At 41.4% G+C, this 22,949-nt stretch overlaps 1 protein-coding gene across 4 annotated transcripts in view; it reads right to left on the reverse strand.

Moving 5' to 3' along the window:
- ZNF346 (zinc finger protein 346) overlaps positions 1–10,401 on the reverse strand; it is a 29,413-nt gene extending 19,012 nt beyond the window's left edge. For all 4 annotated transcript variants that reach the window (XR_003910126.1, XM_029942784.1, XM_029942783.1 and 1 more), the window contains exon 1: positions 10,203–10,401. Coding sequence is in view for 3 of the 4 variants with exons in the window: in XM_029942784.1 (XP_029798644.1) it covers positions 10,203–10,377 (175 nt within the window). In the remaining variant the exon portion in view is untranslated. The remainder of the gene's footprint in view (positions 1–10,202) is intronic.
- Positions 10,402–22,949: the final 12,548 nt, after the last annotated feature.

Genomic DNA, 22,949 nt, shown 5'->3' on the forward strand with positions numbered 1-22,949 from the left:
CCCTTTTCTTTTCCCTAAGGATTTTATTTTAAGGAATCTTTATGCCCAACATGGGGTTTGAACTCACAAGCCCAAGATCAAGATTTGCATGTTCCACCAACTAAGTCAACCAGACGCTGCAGGATATTTCTTTCTTTTTTCTTTTTTAATGTTTATTTATTTCTGAGAGAGAGAGAGAGAAGAGAGAGAGAGAGAGAATATGACCATGAGTGGGGGAGGGGCATAGAGGGAGACACAGAATCCAAAGCAGGCTCCAGGCTCTGAGCTGTCAGCACAGGGCTTGATGCGGGGCTCAAACTTACGAACCTTGAGATCATGACTTGAGCTGAAGTCAGACGCTTAACTGACTGAGCCACCCAGGTGCCCCTCCAGGATATTTCCTATTCTACAACTTGATATGTGTTAAAGTTTTTCTTACTATTCTTGATCTGACTTTGAAACATCTAAAATCACCTAATGTATTACACAAGTTCTACACTTTAGGAACCTATGATGTTAACCTGTTCTTTTTTTTTTAAGTTTATTTATTTTGAGACAGAGAGAGTTAGAGAGAGAGAAGAGGGAGAGAGGGAAAGGAGAGGGTGGGTGGGAGAGAGAAAAAAAGGAAGGGAGGGAGGAGTGGGGGAGGGGGAGAGGAAGGGTGGAAGGGGACAGGGAGCGGGGGAGGGGGAGAGAGAGAGAGAGAAACCTCGAGATCATGACCCTAGCCAAAACCAAGAGTCAGATGCTCAACCGACTGAGCCACCCTGGTGCCCCCATATTAGCTTGTTCTTAATCATTCAGCCTGTAGAAATAAGCCTTACCTTTGGGAAGGAAGGAAAATTTCACCCCAAGGCTTGAGTTCTATTATGAAACCAATAATCTGAGTCAGGGGCAGAGTTCGAAAATTGTGAAGGAACAGTAAGCCCATGTTTTTTATTTTCTACTCTGGAGCAAAACATGGTCAAGATGCCCGGGCGACTTTCCCTACTCTATAGTATCTAAAGGTTATCTATATCAGACCTTTTGGGCAGGAAGGCTGTTGTCTGGCTGTATTTCTGACCCTTAGAATCTCTATTTACACATTTTTCTCCTATGGTGATTGGTAAATTTTTGTGAAAGACCTTGCCAGCCTCATCTGGGTTCAGAGAAATCCAGGGAAGTGGATCTGTGAACATATCTGGGCCAAACTTTAATCAATCAGTTATTAATTAATTTTTAAGTAGGCCCCACATTGGGTGTGGAGCCAAATTTGATGCTTGAACTCACAACCCTGACCTAAGCTGGTATCAAGACTTGGATGCTTAACTGACTGAGCCACCCAGTGTCCCAGAACTTTTATTTTAGTAAAAGGCGAAAGATTTATACAATCTGAAGAGAAACCAGAGTAACCAGAACTTTTATTTTAAAGGGAGGATGAGAGGCTACTCAGAATGCAAAGCCCAGGGCACCTGGGTGGCTCAGTTGGTTGAGTGTCCAACTCTTAATTTTGGCTCCGGTCATGACCTCACAGTTCCTGAGATTGAGCCCTGCATCAGGTCTGTGCTGACAGTGCAGAGTCTGCTTAGGATTCTCTTTCTCCCTCTTTCTCTCTTTCAAAATAAATAAATAAACTTAAAAAAAAAAAGAGTGCAAAGCCCACAAGGGGGAGGTGGTACCCAGAAGTCAGAGTCCTGACCTGGAGATGCTGGATTTCTTTTCTTTTTTTTTTTTTTAATAAAGGAGATGAAATTCTTCATTGTTTTAAATTTATTTCTTTTTTTAAAATAATTTGTTAATGTGTATTTATTTTTGAGAGAGAGAGAGAGAGAGAAAGGGGCAGAGAGCGAGGGAGGGGCAGAGAGAGAGGGGACAGAGGATCTGAAGCAGGCTGCACTGACAGAAGAGAGCCCTATATGCAGGGCTTGAACCCGCGAACCATGAGATCATGACCTGATCCAAAGTCTGACGCTTAACTGACTGAGCCACCCACATGGCCCGATGAAATTCTTTTTCAAAGATATTCAGAATCTAACTTCCAAAGACTAAACAAGGCAGAGACCATGTTGTTTATGACTTTGATCCCCAGTATCTAGTACAATACCTGGCCCATAGCAGGAGCTTATAAATACCTGCTGAATGAACAAAATGCACCTCTCTGGCCTCAAGAGTATAACCACACAATCCACAAATATATATTCAGAATACCTTTTATGTGCCAGCACTGAGGCCATATCAACAAGACACAGTACAAAGTAAATAAAAAGCAAAATAGTGACAGGGAGAAATGCTGCAAAAACAGAATAAGTGCTAGAGAATGATGGGGGCAATACAGTCAATGAAGACCATCTTAGCAGGCATTGGCCACCAGGAGGTCTGGGGGAAGCAGTATTTGCAGCCCAAGACAGTGTCAAATCTCTGAGGCAGGGATGAGTTTGGCATATTCAAGGAAGGAGAGAAGTCAATGTGGCAAGAGTATGGTGAATGAGACAAAAGCGGTAGGAAATAAAGTTGGAGAGGCAGTGTGAGGCTTACAAGATCATGTTGAATGAATACAAGGCCTCAGAAGCTGTGATTTGAACTATGGGTTTTTGTTTTTAGTGCAATGAGAGGCAACAAGATCTGGCTTATGTTTTGAAAAGATTACTCTGTTCATTGTGTCACTAGACTGTACGGGGATGGCAATGGAGGTTGGCAGTGGAGACAGAGAAAAGTGCCTGGATTTGGAATTATGTTCTAGAAGTAGATCTGATACACAATTTCTTTGATTTGATGTGGGGAATGAGGAGAGGAGTCAAAGGTAACTCCTAGGTTTTGAACTTGAGCAACTAAACAGATGAGATGAAAACTAGAGGAAGACAGCCTTAGAGGAGAATTTAAGACTTTTCTTTGGCTATGTTAAAGATGAGTGGTCTATCAGATATACGCACAGAGGTATCAGTGAGTTGGAGATTCAAGTCTGGAGCTCAAGAGAGAGGTCAGAACTGGAGATATAAGTTGGGAACCATCAGTATATCAATCCTACATTAGGCTATGGGCTGGAAAAGAATCCCTAGTGTAGATGGAAAAGGAAGGAGGTCCTGGGATAGAGTCTTTGAAACCCTGAGAGAGAACTTTCCAGCCAAGCCTTTCCTAAATCCCTGACTCACAAAAACCATGAGAGGTTCACAAGGTTGGAGGAAGCTAAGGTCCACATTGGGAAAAAGAACTTTATAAATTATCAGAATTCTGAGAAGGTGGCCTGCATGTACATCTCTACTGCACAGATATCCACACATAACTCTAATTTAACTACCAACTACCTCTCCAGAATGGGTCAGGTTTGATATAAGAAATCAGATGCTTAGAAAACCATTGGAAGGGTGCCTGAATAGCTCTGTTGGTTAAGTGTCCAACCTCAGGTCATGATCTCACAGTTGGTGAGTTCGAGCTTTGCACTGGGCTCTATGCCAGCAGCAGGGAGCCTACCTGGGATTCTCTCTCTCCTCCTCTTTCTCTGTCCCTCCCCTACTCGTGCTTTCTCTCTCTCTCTCTCAAAATAAAAAAGTAACCAAGGCGCCAGGGTGGCTCAGTTGGTTGAGCATGTGGCTTCGGCTCAGGTAATGAATGATCTCGTGTTTGTGGGTTTGAGCCCCGCGTCAGGCTCTGTGCTGACAGCTAGCTTAGAGCCTGGAGCCTGTCTTCAGATTCTGTGTCTCCCTCTCTCTCTGATCCTCTCCTGCTCATGCTTGTTCTCTCTCTCTCGTTCTCTCTCTCTCTCTCAAAAATAAAGAAAACATTTAAAATAGGGGCGCCTGAGTGGCTCAGTCGGTTAAGCTTTGGACTTTGGCTCAGGTCATGATCTCATGGTTTGTGGTTCAAGCCCCACATCGGGCTCTGTGCTGATAGCTCAGAGCCTGGAGCCTGCTTTGGATTCTGTTCTCTCTCTCTCTGCCCTGCCCCCGCTAGTGCTCTGTTTCTCTCTGTCTCAATAATAAATAAACATTAAAAAAATTTTTTTTAAATAAATAAATAAGTAAACTTAAAAAAAAAAGAAAACTTTCAGACAGGCTGAGGGTACTAGGTTGGGCCTCCAATATATGACTGTCTCAACAGAAGGGCTATAGTTTCTGAGGTTTCCATCACAGCTCTGCTGGAAGTAAGAAGCTTCCATTGTCAATGACCTTATATCTTTGGCTATGAAGCTGGATAAAGGATGCTGGAACACTGACGTAGGATGATTTCATAATTCCATGACCCTTCTTTCTTTTGTTTTTCTATTTAATTTATTTATGTTTTTTATTTATTTTTGAGAGACAGAGAGAGAGAGTGAGAGGAGGGGAAGGTCAGAGAGAAAGGGAGACACAGAAACTGAAGACAGGCTCCAGGCTCTGAACTAGCTGTCAGCACAGAGCCTGACATGGGGCTTGAACCCACGAACCCTGAGAACATAGCCTGGGCTGAAGTTGGACACTTAAGCGACTGAGCCACCCAGGTGCCCCCCCTTTTTTTCTATTTTAGAGAGAGGGAGAGGGAACATGAGTGGGGAAGAGGGATAGAAGGAGAGGAAGGGATGGGAAGAGAGGGAATGAGGGAGGGAGGTGGGGGGAGAGAGAGAGAGAATCTTAACGGCTCCATACTTAGCACAAAGCCTAACATGGGGCTCGATACCATGACTCTGGGATCATGACCTGAGCCAAAAAGGTCAGCCACCTAACTGACTGACCCACCCAGGCATCCCTCCATGACCTTTCTTGACAGTAACAGTAGCCAAAGGAATAAGGTCTTCGCTGCATTTCTGTCTTCCCTATCATATGATAAGACATGACTGGCAGGATTGAATTTGTATCCATATTGTAGCCAACGAGAAATGTAAGGGGCAGAGACTAAGAGATCTAGCATAGGGCTGATTTTCACAGGGTCAAGGAAGTATGGGCAGAGAGAGCTGGTGTAGGGAAGCAAGATAATTCATAAATTTATGGAACTTAGGGGAAGAAGTATTTGGGGGAGAAAATGATCATGATACCTCAATTAAAGTTACAATCATCTTTGGGTGACTTAATGTGCCTTAAGTTGCCTTAGGAAACTTAGGGCCAGAATAGCTGGTGACTTCATGACAAAATCATCTCCGATATTCCAATTAATGGTGAACACTGCTAATCTGTAATGCCTTACTATTCCTTTTTTTTTTTAAGTTTATTTATGTACTTTGACAGAGACCAAGCTTAGGAGGGGCAGAGAGAGCGAGCGAGGGAGAAAGGGAGAGAATCCCAAGCAGGCTCCACACTTCCAGCACGGAGCTCAATGTGCGGCTCAAAGCCACAAACTGTGAGATCATAACCTTAGTTGAAATACAGAGTCAGCACTTAACTGACTGAGCCACCCAGGTGCCCCATGACTTGCTATTCCTTGGGCCTTAGAATCTGAATTCAGCTCCACAGAAATCCATCAACTGTCTGAAGTTGGCTCTCAGAGATGGTTTTAACCTACTGAGGACTCTGTTTAGTATGGCTTATTAAGAGGTAGTGGGTTTCTAGGTACAGCTATAGTTAGAAAGCAGTAAACAACATAAGATCCTCATAAAAGCAAGCTGGACATAATCTACCAGTGGGTCAGACTGTTAAGGCAGTGTAGTCTAACAGGCAGGATGGTCTACAGGACTGAATTAGACATTAGCCTTGTTAAGGTTAGTTAGCTTCAGTACTTCTATTTTGTGAATCCATACTGTTGATGGTCTGAAAAAGCTAAAACTTTATATACAAAAAAGGCATGAAGAAAACAAAAGTAATGGAATTGATGATGTGGTGTTAAAAAGTTTTCTACTTAGAAATATGTATAAAACAGAGTTTAGCTGAAAGTAAAATAGAGGAAATGAAAAATTCACTAGAGAAAATCAGTATCATTTTCAAAGTGGCAGAACAATCAGTGAACTTGCAGATAGGTCAACAGAAATATTCAAACTGAAGAAAAGAGAAGAAGAAAATTGAAGGATAATGAACAGAGCTTCAGATATGTATAAGATACATCAAGCATACCAAACAAATATATATGGGGAATTTCAGAAGGAGAGAAAGGAATAGAGAAAAACCCCACATATTTTGAATAAACAATGTCTGAAAACTTCCCATATTTGATCAAAGAAAAACATTAATCCATATAGCTAAAGGTCTAAGGCACTCAAAATAGGATTAATACCAAGACCCAGATACATCATAGTCAAATTACTGAAATATAAAGACAGAAACTCCTTGAAGCAGCAAGAGAAAAATGACTCAATCATATACAGTGGAATAATTTGATTAATGATTTACTTCTCATCTGTTAATAACAAAAGCCTGAGGACAGTGGAATAACATAAAGTAGTGAGAAAGATCAAAACTATCAACTAATAATTCCATGTCCAGCAAAACTATCCTTCAAATATTATGCTAAGTGACAGAAGCCAGTCACAAAAGGCCACATATTATACAATTCTTTTTTAAAATTTTAAATTGTTTTATTTAGTTTTGAGACAGAGAGAGACAGAGCATGAGAGGGGGAGGGGCAGAGAGGGGGGGGGGACACACAGATTCTGCCAGCACAGAGCCCAACGTGGGGCTCGAACCCATGAACATGAGATCATGACCTGAGCGAAAGTCGGAGGCTTAACTGACTGAGCCACCCAGGCGCCCCATATTATACAATTCAATTTATATGAAACATCCAGAATAAGCAAGTTTATAGAAACAGAAAGGAGATAAACAGTTGTCAGAGGTGACTGCTAATGGGTGTAGGGTTTCTTTCTGGGGTGATGAAAATGTTCCAAAATTGTATAGTGGTGATGGTTACACAATTTTGTGAATATTCTAAAACTCAATGGATTGTATATTTTACAAGGGTGGGTTTTATGATATATGAATTATGTATCAATAAAGAGGTTATTTTAAAAATATATATATACTTTATGACTGAAAGCAAAATAAAGACATTCCCAGATAAAAACTGAGAGAATTCCCTGTTAGCAGGTTTGCCTTGTAAGAAATACTAAAGACAGCACTTTTGGCTGAAAGGAAGTGTACTAAGTGGTAATGAATCAATAGAAAGAAAAAAGAACACCAGAAATGGTAAATCTGTATGTCAATATAAGACATTATAAATATTTTTTCTTAAAAGTTTTTTTACATGTTTATTTTATTTTGAAAGAGAGAGACAGAGCATGAGTATGGGAAGGGTAGAGAGAAAGGGAAACACAGAATCCAAAGCAGGCTCCTGGCTCTGAGCCATGAGCACAGAGCCCACCGCAGGGCTCGAACCCACAAACTGTGAGATCATGACCTGAGCCAAAGTCAGACGGTTAACCGACTGAGCCACCCAGACGCCCCATAAATATTGTTTTCTAATTTCTTCTCTTCACTTCTTTAAAAGACATATTGTATAAATCAATAATTATGACACTGAATAATTAGGTTTATAACATATCAATGTAGTAAATATAATATTACAAAAGAGGGTGAGGAATGGAACACTATTAGAGGAATGTTTTTAGACATTTTATCAGATTTAAGTTAGTATTAATTTGAAGTAGACTATGATGAGTTAAGATGCATCATATAGTCCCTCACGCACTAGAAAATACATTTAAAAATTATAAAAAAGGAGGGGTGGCACCTGGTTGGCTCAGTTAGTTGAGAGTCTGACTTTGGGTCAGGTCATGATCTCATAGTTCATGGGGCTTGAGCCCCACACCGGGCTCTCTGCTGTCAGCACAAAGCCTGCTTCAGATCCCCTGTTTCCCTCTCCCTCTGTCCCTTCTCTGCCTGTGCTCTCTTTCTCAAAAATAAACAAACATTAAAAAAAAGTATAAAAAAATGTTGACAGAGGAATTAAAATGGTCCACTAAAAAATACTGACCACAAAGGAAGTCAGTAAAGGAGAAAGGGAAGAACAAAATGAAAAGGACATAAATAGCAAAATAGAAAATGTAAATCTAGCCATTATGAATAATTATATGTGAACAGTCTAAACAGCCTACTCAGAAGCCAGAGACTGTCAAAGGATAAAAAGCAAGATCTATACAATGGGATTCTATTAACAACAAAACATAACGAATGCGCAGTACATAACTTGGCTGAACCTCAAAACATGCTGAGAGAAGCTAACACACTTATATTGTATGATTTAATTTATATGAAATGTTCAGAAAAGACAAATTTATAGAGACAGTGGTAGCCTAGGGCAGGAGGTGAGAGTGGCGAGCTAATGTAAAGAAGCAGAAAGAAACTAACTGGAGTGACAGAAATATTCTAAAACAGAATTGTGGCTACAAAACTCTATACTTTAAGTAAAAAAAGTCATTGTGTTGTACAGTTAGAATGGGTGAATTTTATGGTATATAAATTATAACTCAATAAAAGTGCTAAGAGAAAAACAAAACAAAAACCAAGGTGAGTAGAACTTGGTGTTACAGGTATCTATCTAAGACCTCATATAAAAATTGGAAAGTGAGGAGACTAGGGAAATGAACTGGGTTCTAAGTGACACTGTACATTCATACACACATAAGCAATTCACTTTTTAGAGCACAACTGCTGTGTTCTCTGCTTCAGGGTCCAGCAGATGCCTTCCCTGTCCCTCAAGAACAAAGGTCACTTCCTCTTTGTGCACAACCAATTCTTACACATTCCTCTTTACTGCACCCATTACATTATACTGAAACTGTTTTGGTTTCTGCTTCCTGGACTAGACTATAAACCCCTCCAAGGGAAGGATAGTATCTTCCTCATTTCTGTAGCTCTGATGCCCAGTGAGTCCTGGGAACTGAGCAGGTATCAATGACTGTTTGTCGGGGCGCCCGGGTGGCTCAGTCGGTTGAGCGTCCGGTTTCGGCTCAGGTCTGATCTCACGGTTTGTGGGTTCGAGCCCCGTGTCAGGCTCTGTGCTGACAGCTCAGAGCCTGGAGTCTGCTTCGGATTCTATGTCTCCCTCTCTCTCTGACCCTCCCCTGCTCACGATGTCTCTCTCTCTCTCTCAAAAATAAATAAAACATTAAAAAAAATAAAATAAATGATTGTCAAATTAGTGAAAGGAAAATTGTGTGTTTGGGGGGATTTGTACCAAACAAGTTGGAAATTATGAGGGAGATAGAAGGCCCATATTAATTTAGAGGAAATCAGACTAGACTAGTTTTTAAACTGGAGAAGTATATACAAGGGTATATAGGTCTGTGTACCACCCCAAACTTAAACATATCTTCTTTGGATGTGGTCAAAAATTCCATTTTATTCCAGGACAATCAGTTCACAAGCAACATATTAAACTTTCCAAGATTAGTCTGCTCAGCAAGCAAACAAACCATCAGATTTCCCAGCAGATTCCTTGACAGGATTAGCACAGAAGGCCAGACAGTTCTTGTACTTCTGGACTGGAGTTAAGCAGCTAGTGGTGCTAAGGACTATGAAGGGCGTCACACAACCCGATCAGGTCAGGCCAGCTCTTTCCATCCTCCTCTATCTCCATCTTACCCACTGCCGGGTCAAATGCAGAGCAAGCTAGGAGGCTTCAGCCCACAAGTGCTACCCAGTGTATCCTGTTCTTCACAACTTTGGGACAAGCCTGGGATCCAAAGAAGCTGGACCCAAAGTATACCCTGGCCAGTTTCTCAGGCTCCTGGCCCCCTTCTCATAAAAGGGACCCAGGTAGTAGAGACTAGGCAAAGAGAAACAGAGGTTCAAGTCATCAAGGCCAGGAAGAACATGGGGGTAAGAACGCCTTCTGGAGTTCTTAGAAGTGTGGGGCATGAGAGAAGGGAGGCAAGATACACTAGGGTTGGGGGAACCTGGAGACTGGAACAGGGAGTCAGGGAAAAATGGTGGGGGGCTAGAAGTCTGGCGGAGAAGGTTCTGTAGGTTTCCAAGAAAGCACGAATAGGACTTACAGTCCTCGAGTTTAGGAAGAGCTGCGCTCCGGTGGGTGAGAAAGCCGGGGAAACCCCCCACCCCCGACGGTGTGAGGATGAGAAAGCCCTTCACCATCTGAGTGCGGAGACCTGAGTCACTGGGGGCGACGGCCTCAATTTTCAGTGGAGCTGGCCCACGGTACCCAGGCCCTGCTGGGGTGCACCAGTCAAGGAGTCCCGGGGCGCGACACGCAATGGGACGGGCCGGGCGCCAGGGGGTGTGACCGGAGACCTGGGGGCTGGTCCGTGTTCCCGCTCCGCGCTTCCGCCGCTCACTCCGAGACGAGCAGGTGGGCAAGGGGCTTACGGCCTCTGTGGTCCCCGGACTCACCTTCCTCCCTCCCCACTGGTTGGGCCCCAGACACTGCTTCCCACAGGCGGCGCGCCCTCTCGCGGTCGAAGCGCAGTCCGTCCTGTTCCCGGCCTTCTCGCTCCTCCGAACTGTTGTATGGTCGGGCCCCTCCGCTGTCCGCGGCCTCCACGATGCCCAATGCGGGATACTCCATCTTTCCTGCAAGCCGTAACCGGCAGATAGCCACTCATAAACCTTGGTCTCGCGAGATGTAGGTGGGAGAGTGACGTTGCCGCGCCAACAAATCTCGCGAGGTTTGGGCGCTGCAGACCGGGTTGCAATGCGGCCCTAGGTGCTGCTGTTTGATCGCTGAAGGGGAGCCTCGGAATGTGTGCTGTGGAATTGAAAGTCAGTCGCTGGTTTCACAGCAGCCCCCTTACTCTGGTACAGGGTCAGTACAGGGTCTTACCTTGCTCACCGTCAGCCTTTGACACTTCTCATTTTGTTCTTTTGGAGGCCCTGTTATGTGGGAATATTTTCTCCGTTTTATTGTTAGGAAAACTGAGGCCCAGAACCTAAAAATAGTTTACTCAAGAGTTTGCCTACAGAATGTAGTAGAGCTAGGACTCCATCTCCATGATTCGGCTATTGCTGATAATAAATAGCATTTGAGTTTCAATTTCTAACTCCTAGCCCAGACCTTCCCCTTCAACTATCAATGCAACTGTCAAACCTGAAAATTTATCTTCCATCCCCATAGATCCTCCTCCCCTATTCTTTCAGGAGCCACCACCTCTTGCCAAGGTTATTGTGGCATCTCCACTGGTCCCTTCCCTTGACCCTCAGATATTCTCAGCACAGCAGCCCTAGCAGTCCTCTTAGAGCAAACCCTATCCTGATACCCTGATGTTCATATTTTTCAACACTTTCCTGCCTTACTCTTGGGAAAAGCCAAAGAAAGTCCTTAGTTTAGCCTAAAGGACCCTGTAGAGTCTGACTTTTCTTAACCTCCTTGATCTTATCTCCTACTGTGTTAGCCTCTCCAACACCTTCATTACTGTCCCAGTTACCCTGACCACTTGGATTGCATTTCCCCCATATATCCTCATGGCTTAGTCTCTCATTTCTTTCTCTAGCTACCCTATCTAAAACACTCATTTCATGTTCTCCTTTCTTGCTTGATTATTTTTACCTTCTTTACATTATCAGATATAGTATGTTTTTATGTTTTATCTGTTTGTTTCCCTACTAGTAGGCAAGCCCCAAGAAAGTAGAGATTTTTGTCTATTTTGTCCTCAAATGGAACCCTAGCACCTTGAAATAGAGCCTGGGCTCTCATACATACATATAAAATATCTGTCAAATTAATGAAACTTTTGATATAATTACCTTATTTCAACTTCATTTATTCAAATGTTTATTGATAGTTTACTATGAGTTAGATGTTTTGGGTACTGGAGCACAGTGGTGAACAAGATAGGGAAGCTCTGGTATTGTCTTTTTTATTCTAATGGAGGGGAGTGTAATAAACAAGTCAACAGATTGTGATAAGTGCTAAGAAAATAAAAAAGGAATACGTATTGGGTGAATGATGTGCAAGGAACATTATTAGTTAGAGTGGTCAGAAAGCCTCTAAAGAAATGTCATTTTACCTAGGCCCTGATTGATGAGAAGTGGAAGGCCGTGCAAGGAACTGGTGAAGAATGTTACAAGAGGGAACAGCATGTGCAAAGCCCCTGTGGCAGGAGTGAACTTGCTCTGTTGGAGGAACAGGGAAAAGGACATTGTGGCTGGAGCAGTGAACAAGGGAGAAGTGATATCAGAGGAGGCAAAAAAGAGAGAGACAGGTTTCTTGCCTGAGACCACACAGCTGACCAGCAGGAGATTTTTATTTATACTGTAAATATTGAGCACTGGCTAGTGGCAGGCCTCATGCCTGACTTATCTATTACAGTGCAATAGATGATTGATGTTTGTGCAGTGTTTATAGTTTATGAAGCACCTTTGACATACATTATAACATTTCTCAGAGTGGTTTTCCTATGAAGGATTCTTTCTTATTTGACAATAAAGAAACAGACTGGAAGGGGTGAAGGTTTTATCAGGGTCACACAGCTAGTTAATGACGGAGTCCATACTTCAACACCAGTCTTCAGACTGCAAGTCCATGTCCTTTTGGATGATCAGCCTAAAAACTAATGACTGTACATTACTTAATTGCCTTAAAGGAAGTTTCTCCTTACCCAAATTTCCATAGGCATGAGTCATTCACTAGAAATCCCAAGGTATAGAGGACATTTTAGTCAAAGTCCCAGAAAGCAAGTATATATATTGAACACAATGAAGCAAAATACAGTCCCCCTCCTCTTGCTCCAAATCTAATTAGATGCTCAAAACAATTTATTTACTTACTTAAGTTTATTTATTTATCTTAAGAGAGACAGAGACAGCATGAATGGGGGAGGGGCAGAGAGAGAGGGAGAGAGAGAGTCCTAACCAGGTTCCACACTGCCAGCACAGAGCCTGATGTGGGGCTTGAACTCACAAAACTGCGAGATCGTGACCTGAGCTAAAGCCAGAAGTCAGATGCTTAACCAACTGAGTCATCCAAGTGCCCCTCAAAACAATTTAGATTTATTCTCCAGTGAACGCTATCATGATTTGTTTTCTGTGCCATTGAGAGAGACCTGAGCTATGGTGCTGAATAGCCCTTTTCCTACTTTGTCTTTGTGTAAGTGCCTTCAATAATAAATGGCCCAGGCCCGGACTCTCTTGTTGGAATTTGACAGTGCATGTGATGCCTTGTATTTGGGGCTGGCATTTATTTCTTCCCTGTGGAACATGAGAACAACTTGCCAACATGTTCTACTGTGTATTGTTGGTATGGGAGAAGAACAATCCCAGGGAAATGGCTTTGCTGTGGGACAAATTGGCCAGTTTAGCAGATACTTCATTTGAGTAAATACTGATTGTGTATGTTCTTGGGCACACAAACCCATAGTACAGAGTTTAGCAAAATATGGCTCTTGTTCTCAGGGAGATTAAACTCTAAAGGTGAAAGTATCTATTGTATGCATAATATCAGAGAGTATGTGTTAACTGCTATAAGAAATGACAACTGGGGCATCTGGGTGGCTCAGTCGGTTAAGCGTTGGCTTCAGCTCAGGGCATAATCTCACAGTTCGTGGGTTCGAGCCCCGCATCGGGCTCTGTGCTGACAGCTCAGAGCCTGGAGCCTGCTTCAGATTCTGTGTCTCCCTCTCTCTCTGACCCTCCCCTGCTTGCACTATGTCTCTCTGTCTCTCAAAAATAAATTAAAAACCTAAAAAAAAAAAAAAAGAAGTGACAACTGTTTTGATTGTACCCGGGATTTACAGAGGTGACTGAATGATGAATTAGTTCAGTGCCACTGAGAGTTTTATTATGCACCCTTCCCAAGAGGAAGGGTTATGCCATGCCGTGTAGGGCCACAGTACACAGGGAAACTACCAGGGCTGGTCAGGAGGGAGAAAGAACAAGGGAAGAGCATGGCCCAGAGCCTTTATTGTAGTCAGCACTGGAAGGAATGGGTAGGGCTAGGTAAGAAGTTTAGGATTGACTAGTCTAAATAATTATAGCAGAGCTTTGGGCTATAGGAGTGGACCCTAGGAGTCTGGTACCTGGCCTTGGACTGATTTAGGAAAGGGGGAATATTGGCTTGGTGTGTGAGTTAGATAAAGGAGATGGTTGGGGATGCTGACTTTGGATTGGTTGGTTTGCATATGAAATGTGTGTTTAAAGGCAAGTTGTTAGCTATCTCTAGGAATTAATTAATCCTGAGAAGAGCAGTTCCATTCTAGTCTTCAAAGTCCCAAGATGTCAAGCATAATGAAATACAGAAAAAAACCCAACAACCCTGTGATTAATAAAACAACCAAGGCCAGTGTGAATGGAGTGGGATAATGCAGCCAAAGCTGTGGAGTCTTGATGATTTCTGGGTTACCTCGTATGAGGCCTTCTACTTCTCAGCTTTGTGAACGCATCTCTAGTAGTTAGAAGTGACCATAAATTAGGTTTTACTAACAGGATGTTAACAAGCATGGTTTGAGTCAGAATCTGAGATTGGTCCAAAACAGCAGGGTTTGCTCTTGAAGAAAACTGGAAAAGCTATGCTGGGGGTGGGGTAGAGAGGGAGGGCACATCTTTGCTGCAATCCTAGTCTACTTCTCAGGATGGGTCACTTTATTTTACTTTATTTTTGTTTATTTTTTGGTTATATTTAAAAGCATTTTTTAAATGTTTATTCATTTGGGATATCTCTCAATTAGATGAGGGCCCCCAAATGTGGGATGATGATTGGGTGGAAGCAAGTGGGTTGTATGAGAGGTGAAAGAATTCACCTGAGACAGAACAAAGGAGGTAGAAGTTTATTGTATACACCACAAGGTAGCAAGGTAGGGGGTGAGCAGGACAGCAGAGGAGAGGCTGTCTGCAACAAGGCAGTGGAGGGGGCTACTTTTAAGGAGAGAAGGTGAGGAAGTATGGTGACTGATGGAATTTCACCTTTTTTGGTAACTGTGCCTGGTTGTAAGTAGCCCATTGGTTAGTTAGGGCCTATCGATATTTTGAAGTGAGTTGCCTGATAGCCTGTCTGGACTTAGCCAGGTGGTGGCTGTGGGCCCTTTCCACATTCCATTGCTCAAGCCTGTTTGCCTGAAAGTGGCCTACATACAGGGGAGTTTGTAGATCACGGATTACGATTTCTAGAGGACTTTGAGAAGGAGGGGAATGTGGAGGTTTAGATTCAAGTAGAGCTTTCCAACTTTTTCCTTGTCACAGCCCACTTAGAAAAACGAGCATATGTATATGTCATTAAGCTAAACAGATAAGGCTTCTTACAGATAATAGCTTCTTACCACCTTGGTGGTAGTCCTGGGACTTCAACCATTCCAGGCCCTACTGAACCACCCTTGGGGCAGGAGGGATGGGTGTTCAGAGCCATGTGAGGTGTAATGGATGGCCATGATGTCTTATACCCTGACAATGTCTGAGGTAAGCAAGATTGGGACCCAATAATCTCTGAGAAATAAACAGGCCATCAGTTAAAGCCATGAAGTACTCAGCCTGCCGTCAACTGCTCCATTTTGCAGTCATGACCTATGTGACCTTAGGTAAATTATTTTACATTTCTAAGTCTGCTTCTTTAACTGTAAAATGAGGAAATGATACCTACTTTAAATGGTGGTTGTGAAGATTAACCAAAATAATCTCCATAAACTACTTAGCCCATTGCCTGGCACAAAGTAAATGGTAGCTGTTACTAGTTTATTCTGAATGCTACATTTTTCTGATAATTTCACAAACTGATATTAGGCTTCATCTTGGTAAAGCTAAACCCCGTTTTTCTAGAATGAGTTTTAGATCCCACAATTTCTAGAACCAGTTTCAGTTAATTGTGAATTTGATTATGGATCTAATTTAGTTTAGTTTAATGTATCCAAGGAAATCTAGATTGGCTTATTTATTTGTTTTTAAAAGGTATTTATGTATTTATTTTGAGAAAGAGAGTGCACATGCATGGGGGAGAGGCAGAAAAAGAGAGAGAGAAACCCAAGCAGGCACCACCAGCCCTCAGCCTGACTTGGGGTTCAAATTCAAGAACTGGGAGATCATGACCTGAGCTGAAATCAAGAGTCAGATGCTTAACTGACTGAGCCACCCAGGAGCCACTAGAGTGGTTTAAAATGATCCAGTGAAGCTCTGTCATCTCCAGTGAAGGGCTCTCAAGAAATCGGTAAAGATCTCAAACTGGCATAGTAATTTGAGTCACATCAAATCAACAGGCTTGATTTGGGCCTACTCTTTTATATGTCAGTATGTTTGGCCATTTGGGCTCCCATAACATAGATGGTAGGGCTTAAAGAACAATTTATTTCTCACAGTTCTGGAGGCTGAAAGGTCCAAGATCAAAGTACCAGATGATCTGGTATGTGGTGGGAACTGTCTTCCTGGTATATAGACTGCCATCTTCTCCCTCTGTCCTCACATGGATGAAGGGGTGAGAGAGGGCTCTAGGGTCTCTTTATGGATGAGGTCACTCATCTCATTCATGAGGGCTCCACACTCACCAACTAATTAGTTCCGAAAGGCCCCACTTTTTCATAGCATCACATTGAGGGTTAGGATTTCAACATCTTAATTTTGGGAGGACATAAGTAGTCTATTACAGGCAGGCTACATACTATACTCCCCTACAGACAATACTTAATGGCTTCCTGTAGCTTATAAGACAAAGTTAAAATGTCCTACTATGGTGTGAGTGTCTGATTCTTTAGTCTAACTCCTTCCCTCTCTGCTCCCTTTTTCCGATATTCTCCAAAACACCTTGTGCTCCAGCCATACTGAAAGGACTTTCCAGCCTTGTGATTTGTTCCCTGGCTGGGGCATTCTTTCACAGCTCTTTGCCTTTGCATATGTGGTTCTCACTGACTTTAATGCCTTTCCACCATCTTCTCATGTCCATTTGACATACTTTGTTGATGTTGCTTTGCATTCTTTGACTATAATACATCATAGCTGTGAGTGCAACTGTATGCTGAATCCTGAGCCCTTGAGTCAATCATCAAACCTGGGTGATAATGGGGACCCCTAACATACCTACTAAATGAAATTCTCCTTGACTTCTTCTAATCTTCTAGGAAGAAGTAAATAACTCATTTCTCCATACTTCTTTAACACTTTTGAATGCATTTTCCTTATTAAAAATTTTTAAATTATCATTACTTAATACATATAAAATATTATATGTAACTAATAAAGAATAATAATTTAATGAACACTCATGAATTCATCATCTAATCTGAGCTAGAACATTATCTATCAACCCACCTAGCAGGGGAAGAACAGAGAGAGAGGGAGACACACAATCCAAAGCAGGCTCCAGGCTCTGAGCTGTCAGCACAGAGATAGATGTGGGGCTTGAACTCATGAACTGTGAGATCATTACCTAAGCCAAAGTTAGGTGCTTAACTGACTGAGCCACCTAAGCCCACCTATTCTTAACTTTTATTCTGAATTTTATGTTTTTAATTTACTTGCCTTAAAAAATTATATATGTATATATATAGAGAGAGAGTGTGTGCAAGCAGGAGAGAGGGACAGAAAGAGAAAAAGAGAGAGAGAATCTTAAACAGGTCCCATGCTCAGTGTGGATCCTGACATGGGGTTTGATCTCATGATCCTCGGATCATAACCTGAGCTAAAATCAAGAGCTGGGCACTCAACTAACTGAGCCACCCAGGCACCTCTAATTTCCTTGCTTAAAATTATGTATAAGAGCACCTGGATCCTCAGTCAGTTGAGCATCCAGCTCTTGATTTCAGCTCAGATCATGGTCTCACAGTTCAAGAGATTGAGCCCTGCATCAGGCTCATGCTAATGGCATGGAGCCTGCTTGGGAATCCTTCTCTCCTGTTTCTGCCCCTCCCCCGCTTCAAATAAGTAAATAAACTTAAAAAATTAGTATATACTTAAACAACATATTAAATTGCTTGCATTTGAGCTTCCTAAACATGGTCATACTGTTTGTATTTTTTCTGTGACTTCCCTTTTTCACTCAACATTAAATTTCTTTTTAAATTTTTTTCCTAATTTTAGAGAGAGCATGTGAGTGGAGGGAGAGGGGCAGAGGGGCAGAGGGAGAGAGAGGCTCTCAAGCTGGCTTCACACTCAGCATGGCTCAATCCCATGACTCTGGGATCATGACCTGAGCTAAAATCAAGAGCCAGATGCTCAACCAGCTGAGCCACCCAAGTGATACATTATGTATCTAATATCCATGTTGTTGCAGGTAACATATTCATTCATTTCTTTTTCTTTCTTTCTTTCTTCTTTTTTTTTTTTTTTTAAGTAAGCTCCATAGCCAATGTGGGGCTTGAACTCATGATCCTGAGATCAAGAGTTGCATGCTCCACTGACTGAGCCAGTGACCAGGCATCCCTAGTTCATTCATTTTCCACTGTGGGGTAATATTCTGTTATGTGAATATACTGTAATTGATTTTTCTCTTCTACTGTTGATAGACATTTGAGATGTTTCCATTTTTTGCTATTATTAACAGGGTTACTATTAACGTTCTTTTTATTTCTTAAGATTGTTAATTTTTTTAAGTAACCTCTAACCCAACATGGGACTCAAACTCACAATCCTGAGATCAAGAGTCACATGCTCTACTGACTGAACCAGCCAAGCACCCCAACATTCTTTTTATTTTTAATTAAAAAAATTTTTTAAAACTTTAATGTTTATTTATTTTTGAGAGACAGAGTGCAAGTGGGGGAGGGGCAGAGAGAGAGAGAGGGAGACACAGAATCTTAAACAGACTCCAGGCTCTGAGCTGTCCACACAGAGCCTGACATGGGGCTTGAACTCAGGAATGGTGAGATTATGACTTGAGCTGAGATCAAACACCCAACTGATTGAGCCACCCAGATGCCCCTAATTAAAAAAATGTTTTTAATGTTGATTTATTTTTGAGAGAGAGGGGGAGAGAGAGAGAGAGAGAGAGACAGAGAGAGGGGGGGGGGGGGGCAGAGAGAGAGAGGAAGACAGAGGATCCAAAGTGGGTTCTCTAGAGTCTGGTGCAGGGCTCGAATCCATGAACTGTGAGAACATGACCTGAGCCGATGTCAGATGCTTAACTGACTGAGCCACCCAGGTGCCCCCCAATACTCTTATGCTTAACTTCTGGTGCACTTGGACAAGAGTTTCTTAGGGTATATACCTAGGAATTGAATTGCTGGTTTGTAGGGTATGTGAATGCTGTACTTTATGAGTTAATGTCAAATTGTTTCCTAAAGTGATTGTATTGATTTATATTCTCATCAGCAAAGAATAAGAGTTCCTATTGATTTTCATTCTCTTCAGCACTTGGTACTGTGACACTTCTTTATCTTTTGCCAATCTAGTGGTGTAAATGGTATTAAATGTGTGGTAGGTCTTTTCATTCTATTTATCTCTCCTTTTTTAATTCATCAAACACTTAATTAAGTATCTTCTATGAATGAGATATTTTGTTAGGTACTAGGGAATTTAATGTCTCTCTATTTTCTGATTATGTGTTTATTGAGTATTTATTATTTATATGGAATAATGTATACAAGTACAGATCTTGAATACATTTTTATATATAAATAGAGCTGTATGATACTACTTATATTAAAATATAGGACATTTCAAGTCCCTGAATGCTCACTGTTCTTCTCAGCCAAAAGAAATCGTTATCCTGAATAGTGTCATTACAGATTAGTTTTGCCTACTCTTGAACTTTGTCTATATGAGTTGCTAATTTCCAAATATTTGGGGCTTTTCTAGATTTCATATTGTTGTTAATTTATAATTCAATCCATTGTGATCAGAGAACGTACTCTGTAAGACTTGGGTCTTTTGAAATCTCTTGAGATTTACTTAATGGCCCAGCAAAGGGTCTATGTGGTGAACATTACATTTATATTTGAAAAGAATGTGTGTTTTGCAGTTGTTGGGCGTAGTGTCATATAAATATTCAGTTACGTCAGTGTGGTTGATAGCCTAGACAGATCTTCTGTATCCTTACTGATTTTTATTTAGTTTTGTTGATTACTGAGGTGTGTGTGTGTGTGTATGTGTGTGTGTGTGTGTGTTCAAATCTTTAGCTATGACTGTGGATTTGTTTACTTCTCTTTTGGGTTCTGTTAGTTTTTGCTTCACGTGTTTGATTTCTGAATATATAATAGGAAAATCTTATTTTTCAGTTAGACACTTAAAATTTTTTTTAATGTTTTTTGTTTATTTTTGAGAGACAGAGAGAGATACAGAATCTGAAGAATGGCTCCTGGCTCTGAGAGCCTGACACAGGGCTCAAACCCATGAACCATGAGATCATGACTTGAGCCAAAGTCATCCACTTAACCAACTACACCACTCAGGCACCCCATCAGTGAGACACTTTTATCAGTGTCTTATCCTTATCTCTAGTAATACTTATTATTGAAAGTCTATTTTCTCTGATATTAACTTAGCTGAGCCAGCTCTTTTCTGTTTGTATTTACAGTGTACATATTTTTCCATCCTGTTGTTTTGTGTTCTTTTAAACTTGATGTTATATTTAAAGTGTATCTCTGTATAACATATAGTTGAATTTTATTAAAAATTTTTTTAATGTTTATTTTATCTTTGAGAGAGAGAGAGACAGAGACAGAGACAGAGAGTGAACAGGGGAGGGACAGAGAGGGAGACAGAGAATCTGAAGCAGGCTCAGGCTCTAAGCTGTCAGCACAGAGTCCAACGTGGGGCTCAGACTTACAAACTGTGAGATCATGACCTGAGCCGAAGTCAGACACTTAACTGACTCACGGAGGTGCCCCAATGAGTCCCTGCTTTTAATTCTTTTGGGTATATACCAAGGAGTAGAATTGCTGGATTATCTGGTAATTTTGTGTTTCTTTCTGAGAGACTACCAAGCTGTTTTCCGCAGTGGCTACACCATTTTACATTTCCACTAGCAATGTAATACAGGTCCAATTTCTCTACATCCTAGACAATACTTTTTTTTCCCATTTTTTAAAAAGTTATTTTTATTGATTGATTGAGAGAGTATGTGAGCAGGGGAGGGGCAGAGAGAGAGAGGGAGAGAGAGAATACCAAGCAGTCTCTATACTGTCAGTGTGGAGCCAATCATGGGGCTTGAACTCGAATTGTGGGATCGTGACCTGAGATGAATCAAGAGTCAGATGTTTAACCAACTAAGCCACCCAGGCAGCCCTCCAATCATCTTGATGTATGTGACATGGTATCTCATTGTGGGTTTGGTTTGACTAATATTGTTGAGCATCTTTTTATGTGCATATTAAATGTTTATTTATTTTGAGAGAGAGAAAGTATCAGGGAGGAGCAGAGAGAGAGGGAGAGAGAGAATCCCAAGCAGATTCTGCATGGTTAGTGTGGACCCGTGGACCCTGATGCAGTGCTCGAACTCACTAAATGTGAGATCATGACCTGAGCTGACTGAGCCACCCAGGGACTCCTAGATCTTAAGTTTAGATTTTTTGTTTTTGAGTTAATTTTTTAAATGTTTATTAGAGAGAGAGAGCACATACATGTGGGGGGTGGAGGGGCAGAGAGAGAAGAGAGAGAGAATCTCAAGCAGGGCTTGATCTCATGAGCTTTGAGATTATGACTTCAGCTGAAATCAAGTCAGACGCTTTAATTGACTGAACCACCCAGGTGCCCCTTGGGTTAATTTTTGTATATTGTGTGAGGTAAGTGTCCAACTTCATTCTCTACCATGTGGTTTTCCAATTGTCCCACTACTACTTGTTGAAAAGACTATTTTTCCCTACAGTATGGTCTTGGGATGATCCAATTTTGGTTGCAAGGTTTTTGGATTGAAATCAATTGATCATAGATGTTTGGTTTTATTTCTGAACTCTCATTTCTTTCTTTTTTTTTTTTTAACTTTTATTTATTTTTGAGAGACAGAGAGAGACAAAGCATGAATGGGGGAGGAGCAGAGAGAGAGAGGGAGACACAGAATCTGAAGCAGGCTCCAGGCTCTGAGCTGGCAGCACAGAGCCTGATGTGGAGCTCAAACCCACTGACCGTGAGATCATGACCTGAGTGGAAGTCGGATGCTCAACCAACTGAGCCACCCAGGTGCCCCTGGACTCTCATTTCTATTTCATTGGTCTGTATGTCTGTCCTTTGCCATGTACCACATTCTTTGATTATCATCGTTTTATAGTAAGTTTTAAAATAGGGAAGTGTGTTTTGGCTATTCTGTTCTCTTACAATTGTACATGAATTTTGTAGTAGCTTGTCAATTTTTACAAAGAAGTCCTCTGACATTCTGATAGAGATGGTGTTGAGTCTGTAGATTATTTTGGGGATGTTTTGGTATTAACAGTGTTCTAACATAGGATGTTTTCCCAGTTATTTAGATACTCTTTATTTTCTTTCAACAATGTTTTGTAATTTTCAGAGTATAAATTCTACATGTATACAAGTATTTTATTCCTTATGATGCCATTATAAATTTAAATATTTTCTTAATTTAATTTTCAGATTGTTCCTTGAAAGTTTATAGAAATATAATTTATATTTGTTTATTGATCTCATATTCTGCAACCTCACTGAACTCAGTTATTAGTTCTAATAGTTTTTTGGTGGATTCCTTAGAATTTTCTTTTTCTTTTTTTACTGTTTATTTATTTTTGAGAGAGAGAGAGAGAGAGAGAGAGAGAGAGGGAGAGAGAGAGAGAGAGAGAGAGAGAGTGTGTGTGTGTGTGTGTGTGTGTGTGTGTGTGTGTGTGAGAGAGAGAGAGAGAGAGAGAGAGAGAGAGAGAGAGAGAGGGAGAGAGAGAGAGAGAGAGAGACAGCACAAGTAGGGGAGGGACTGAGAGAGAGAGGAAGACAGAGAATCCAAAGCAGGCTCTAGGCTCTAGGCTGTTAGGACAGAGCTTGATGTGGCACCCAAACTTAGGAACTTTGAGATCAATACCTGAGCTCAAGTTAGATGTTTAACTGATTGAGCCACCCCAGTGCCCCTAGGATTTTCTATATACAAGATGTATTGCATCTGAAAGCAGAAATAGTTTTACTTTTCCCTTTCCAATCTGGAAATTTTACTTCTTTTTCTTGCCTCATTTCCCTGGCTAGAAATTCCAATACAATGTTGAATAGAGGGCAAGAGTGATATTTCTATCTTGTTCCAGATCTTAGTGTGAAAGAATCCCATTTTTTACTATTAAGTATGATGTTAGCTGTAGGCTT

The sequence above is a fragment of the Suricata suricatta genome, chromosome 6, assembly GCF_006229205.1.
Source record: "Suricata suricatta isolate VVHF042 chromosome 6, meerkat_22Aug2017_6uvM2_HiC, whole genome shotgun sequence".
Taxonomy (NCBI): Eukaryota; Metazoa; Chordata; class Mammalia; order Carnivora; family Herpestidae; genus Suricata; species Suricata suricatta.